The sequence below is a fragment of the Arachis hypogaea genome, chromosome 16 (assembly GCF_003086295.3).
Source record: "Arachis hypogaea cultivar Tifrunner chromosome 16, arahy.Tifrunner.gnm2.J5K5, whole genome shotgun sequence".
NCBI lineage: Eukaryota > Viridiplantae > Streptophyta > Magnoliopsida > Fabales > Fabaceae > Arachis > Arachis hypogaea.
Window position 1 is genome coordinate 149,308,929 of NC_092051.1, and position 6,065 is coordinate 149,314,993.

Below are 6,065 nucleotides of genomic sequence, written 5' to 3' on the forward strand. Positions count from 1 at the left end.
AGTAATTAATTTTGGTATATAAATAATAATTTTGTTTAAAATTAAAAGAGAATCACTTGCCATTCCCAAAGAATGAAGTTTCTAGAAATAAACTGTAAAAGGTGAACCAATAAAATATCTAGAGCATGTTATGAAGACAGGAATACGGCTGACAGATTTTAAAAGTGCAGTTCTTCAGATATTTTGTAGGAGGTTTTACTTTTGATTAAAACTTTACAATAAAATTTTTGACCAACATAAATTAAGAATATATACTGCTATTTTTTTAATGTAAATTTTTTTAAAATGAACTCTCTCTCAAATACTACTAAAAATTAAATCTTAGAGGATAATTTATAAAAAAAATTATAACAATTCCTAATAATCTAGGATAGAATAAAGACCTAACTTATGACCAGTTGAATTTTGACGAATTTTTTATATATATAAAAAGTGTATAGAGAACCACTTGTAGCATTGCAATTTGCAAAAGTTGATAAATATCTAGCATGATATTAAATTAAAATATTATTAACGTGAATTAAATTATAAGATAAGGTGTATATAATAAGGGGATGAGGATAACATAGAGAAAGAGAGAGAGATATTTTGGATGGTGGGAATGAAAAATATCTGTCCTATGAGTCTTGGCAACGAAGCAAGGACGGTGACGTGGCCATGACATGGTCCCATGACACGTGTAAAAGTGCTGACAACTGTGCTTTCTTTTCTCTTTTCCTTTTCTTTTCTATTCTCTCACCAACACCGCCTCTTTTCTTCTCCTTCTTCTTACTTTCTTTCTCCTCCCTTTCTTCTTCATATTCGTATTCATGTTATTATTCATTCTCTTCTTTTCTTCACACCGCATGATTTCAGTTTCCATCGTCAGATGAACAATAATAATCATTTCAACGCAAGAGGAGAAGATCTTCTAACTCGGGCGAGTTCACCCACCGAGTCGTCATCACGCCGCCACCACCCTATGCATATGCAGGTATACTCATATTTAAATTTCTCTCTTCTCCGTTCTTTCTATTCCTAACGCTTATTAATTTAGTTTGCTTAAATAGCATCATATTATTTTAGTTCATATAATTAACTATTGCCATATAATTATAAAAAGGAAAAGTTTAGGGCAAGTAATTTTTATGTTTTATGAGCAGTACTTAATTATCAAAATAAAAATGAGTAATCTCTTATTATTAGATATAATCTCATATTATTAAAAATATTATTAATGGTTAATTGATAATTACAAAATATCAAAATTACTGTCTTCTTAACATTCCTTTTATAAAAATTTGCATATAATTATTTTCATAATTAAATAATAATTTAGTTAAATAATTTTTAGCTATTAATTTTATATTAAAATAACTGTATACAAATTTTTAACAAATAATATATTTTTATTTGCTATGGATCGAGAAAAGGTGAAAATTCAGATAAAGTAAAATCGAGTTCGCTTAAATTTTCACCTTAAAAAAATATTTTACGCTGTAAATATATTATTATTATTATTATTATATAAAAAAGATTTTATGGTAGTGACGGTAACGGTTGGTTGCTGATATTAACTGTTGGTAGATATTTTAATTGAACTGAAGTGAATCATCTATGTTTCGTTTGATCTAAGCTAGCTAGGATAAAGAATATTCTATTTATGCCATTACTTTTTTTTTTCCCCGGTCAGAGAATATAATAAACATTGAAATCTCTGAGAAGATTGTGGTGGTGGCTAGCCATGTTCTTAAATATTTTATTAATAATGTATGGTTTTTTTGGGGGGAGAGATTTTTAATATATTAATTCTGTTATTTAAGTTTTGTTCCTAAAGTTTAAAATCTATCTCTCTTGGCATTGGGCTAAATAACGTTTTTTTTTTTAATTTTTGTTCTACATATCCTATGAATCTGATTTTATGTCGTTTGTTTTTGGATTTTGATTATGTAGGAAGGTGTTAGGGCAACAGAAACAATGAAGACAACAGAGTGGACAGATGAGAAACACAGCATGTATCTGAAATCAATAGAAGCATCTTTTGTTAATCAGTTATATGATTCTAAGCACATTCCAAGAAAACCACCTTCTAACCATAATCCTCCTTCCACTTCTGGCCAGGTTATCCCTTTTTCTTCAATTTCTCTCTAAAGAAAATAGATATTAATTTTCCACTTCATTGTAAATATATACGAACAATGTTTTTAAACACGTGGTTAACCATAATTTGCACCTATATTTACCAAAATTTTTCATATATGAATCAATACAGTTTATAACCATATTTTTTAAAATTTGCACGCATGAATTAATAACATTTATTTGTTAAAAACAATTTAGTATTTGTATTGGTCAAAAATACTAAAAGTTGATGATCCCCAAGAGTTTTTCTATATATATTTTCTTATATTGTATACATACTCATAAACGTTATATGCATCACTTTTGTATACAGCTCTCACTTTTGATATTAAAGGATTAATAAGAAGTGAGAGAATTTAATTTTTATTCATAAAAAGAAGGTGTATATTTTGTACATATGTAAGGATCATTTTTGATACAATATGTCATTTTTAACCAAGTTTTAGAGTTATAGAGAGAATAATTATCAACACAAAATTTATCCATGATTGAATTTGTTAAAGAAAGGATAAAAAAATTTTCATAGGTAAATATAATTAATTAATTAATTAAGTTCTAAGTATACCATTGATTTTTCTTAAATAATGTGTAACAAATTTCTGTTTGAATATAACCACAGTTCAAGGTTCTTCAACGTGGATGCTGGCAAAAGATAAATTTTGAGAGGGAGAATCCACATTTGATTAGGAATAACAACAATAATAATCATCATCAATGCCATGATTTAACATCAAATCCATGGATTCAGCACTACAGATGTCAAAGCAAACAGAGAGGTGCAGTTCCATCCCTTCAAGAAAGTGTTACTTCAACAAACAAAGTTGTTGATTTAATCCATCAAAGGAAGAATCATGGAGATTCCTCTGTTATACCAAGGCAGCAGCATCTTCATTTGTCTCATCATATCTGCCATGAAGACATGCTTTCTAGTGATACAGGTAACACTAAATTCTTTTACTATTATCCACTAATCTAGCTCGAGGAACTGCGACGGCCTCGATTTTTAAATCACTCGGAAGGAGATGAGTTCTCCCATTACTCGACCAATCCAATGTTGGTTTCGAATGTGATCTTTTAGTGTTGGCTTTAGAAGGAGACGAATTTGGTTACACATTCACTTGTTTTTTAAGGCTACAAGTTTTATCTAGTGTACTAAATATTAGATATTAGATTTGTATAGATGGAAAAGAATTAATAAAAACATTGACTTTGTTAGAAAGGTAAGAGAAAAGAATAGAGAAAATATTTGTGTATACTCTAATTGTACGGAATGATACAATATAGTAGGGTATTTATAGGTGTTAAAAGAATCAAAATAATAAAGACATAATATTTTATAATGAATATTCAGATATAGTAAAAAATGCTAATTGATCTAATTGATCATAATTATACTGTAACAGATTTAATATACTGAAGATTTTATGTGCATGTAGCATAACTATGTATTATAATTTGGATTCTTGCAGAGGTGTCAGATCAGAACTTTGTTGATGAACAAGTGGAAGAGGAAAAGGAAAGCAAAAGAAACAAAGTCAAGAGGCAGAGAGCTTCAACAATTGATGAAAAAGGCAATGATCAGGTAAATATTTTTATTTATTTTATTTTATTTTACAATCAATGCTAAACAATGAAAAACAAGGATAGTCATTAGAGATAATGAAATTCTATTGCTAGTTTTCTCATCTGAAGTTCAATAATTTTGTTACAAGTTAATAGATTCTAGTCAAAATTCTAGTTATATAATCTTTTTCTAGTTAAATTGACTATGATTACGTGAAATTACATTGGATACCCTTCTCAAATATTTGATCTTTTATAAAAATATATTGACTTATTTTTTGCGTAAACGTAGCACGGTTAATAATACCAGATAACTAACTAATTACCAATAAGTTATAGTTCAAATAGTATAGTCTCTCCGTACTCACCTAAGAGGTCGTGGGTTCGAGTCTCCCTATTTTGATAAAAAATAAATACCGAATAACTAATTTCAGAAGAAATCGGTGTAATTTCCTTTATAAATTTTGGATTGTCAGGAAATTTTGTGGATATTTATTGACGGAGACATTATACATTGTTGTTTCAGATGGTTCCAAACAAATCTTCTTCTACAGGTGGTGGTGCCAAGAATTGGTTTCATGCTACTTAGAACATGAAGAATTTTTTATCTCATAAACTATGAGAGTATTTATTTTGTAAGAGGCTGTAACAAAATTTCTAATGGCAATGCATGATCTTATTCTTAGGAAGCAGAGAAAATTTGAGGTCTTTGTAACCATAATTTCGAAGATAAAATGTTTCATATGTATGTATATGTGTATGCATGCTTTAGTTTTGGAGGAGATGGTTTGTTAGCTTTTGTAAATAGAGCCTTTAATTATTTCTGTATTTTTTTTGTGTTTATTAATATTTATGATTGCGGTTAGGGTTGAGTCATTTTACATTATATGTAGTTTCTTATTCTTGTATTTGTTTAGAGGATATATAGTTTAGTAAGAATTTATTTATTTATTTTTTGTTTCTTCCCAAGAAAATAAGAGTGTGATAATGGATGATTTAATGATGGATTAGTATTATTTTCAGTTCAGGAAATATATGTATGCTTTACACACTAACTTTATTTCGAAATAAATGGTCTTTTTTGTTTTTTGTTTTTTGTTTTTTGTTTTTTTTTTTGCATTACATTTTTTTTCTAAATTGGTTAATTTTACTCTCTTTTAAAGGAAGTTGTAAAACGACCAATAAGTGTAAAGTCAGAGAATATAAAGTTGTGCGAGTTATATATATATATATATATATATATATATATATATATATATATATATATATATATTTGGACTTGGGAGAGATTTTGGTTCAAAAAGAAAGAAAGAAAGAAAGAAAATAGCCGAGTAGGATATTCTATTATTCTTTTCCCTTTTTTTTTTCAATTGATTGGTGAGATTCGGCCAGAGACAATGTAATAATATAAAGCTCAAATTTGTTATGGCCTTATGGGTGAAACAAGGCCCAACTTTAAAGGCCTGCATTCTAATTTCTAAATGATTAACTATTTTAAGTCCATAATACCAAAAATAATATCTTTCAAGTTCAAAAAAGAAAATAATTAAATATTTAGAATTAGATCCTTCCCACAACCCAAAAATAGTGATCACCAGGACCAAGACAGCTTCAAATGTAAAGGAATTAGAGTTCTGGATATCAAGGGGTAGGGTGTTCAAGACCCGTCCCGATCTGGAACTCGGTCCAGATCCAAGACATATTTTATTGGGTCCAGATTTTTATTTTTTTATTCGGTGTTAATTTTGGGTTGGCCTTGGATTTTGTTTTAGGACAACTGACCTGACCGGAAATTATTTTTTATAACAAAAATATATATTTGAGTTATTTATTAATATTATATTATATTTTTATAATTTAATTAATATTTTTTATATTATATGATATTATTTTTATTTTAAAATAATTTATTTTAATAAAAATATGATATGACATTTGTTAAATTTATTTTCTAAAAATAAAATTTTATTATTTAATATATAAATTTGTATATATTAATGTTTTATCGGGTCGGAAGTAAATTCATTGTCTTTTTAGGGTGGGGTCTAGGTCTATTTAAATCTGATCTGGCTCATGAACATTTTTATTAGATATGTTGGATATTTTTATTTCAATAAAAAAATTGGAAAAACGTAAGAGTTGAAACTAAAACGGATTGAGATTGGAATTTTGAGAGTTTTGGAGATTTTTAAGATAATAAAACATGGAAATATGGAATTAATTCAAATTGATAATAAAATAGTAATATTAATTGAATTAATAATTTTGTTATTAATTATATTTAGATAATATCAGTTTGATGTTTGGCTGATAAATGTAGTAACTATATTAGTATATTAACTTGGTCAAATTTGGCACTCTGCTTTAATTTTATGGAAGCA

At 27.5% G+C, this 6,065-nt stretch overlaps 1 protein-coding gene across 2 annotated transcripts; it reads left to right on the forward strand.

The window, feature by feature from the left end:
• Positions 1 to 535: 535 nt before the first annotated feature.
• Positions 536 to 4,466, forward strand: LOC112697838 (cold-regulated protein 27-like). Of its 2 annotated transcripts, none has more exons than XM_025751195.3 (5): positions 536 to 973; positions 1,933 to 2,100; positions 2,741 to 3,059; positions 3,591 to 3,703; positions 4,211 to 4,466. In XM_025751195.3, the coding sequence occupies exons 1-5, from the start codon at positions 671 to 673 to the stop codon at positions 4,271 to 4,273; spliced, it is 966 nt and encodes a 321-aa protein (XP_025606980.3). In that variant the 5' UTR covers positions 536 to 670; the 3' UTR covers positions 4,274 to 4,466. The 2 variants fall into 2 exon arrangements, with proteins under 2 accessions (XP_025606980.3, XP_072075509.1); XM_072219408.1 differs by lacking the exon at positions 536 to 973 and adding an exon at positions 1,583 to 1,749.
• Positions 4,467 to 6,065: the final 1,599 nt, after the last annotated feature.

What these genes read in the sequence shown, in the direction of transcription:
- LOC112697838 (XM_025751195.3), top strand. Translation starts at nt 671, where the DNA reads ATGACACGTGTAAAAGTGCTGACAACTGTGCTTTCTTTTCTCTTTTCC. An exon ending in ACCACCCTATGCATATGCAG is followed by an intron (nt 974 to 1,932) that starts GTATACTCATAT and finishes TTGATTATGTAG; the next exon opens with GAAGGTGTTAGGGCAACAGA. An exon ending in CATGCTTTCTAGTGATACAG is followed by an intron (nt 3,060 to 3,590) that starts GTAACACTAAAT and finishes GGATTCTTGCAG; the next exon opens with AGGTGTCAGATCAGAACTTT.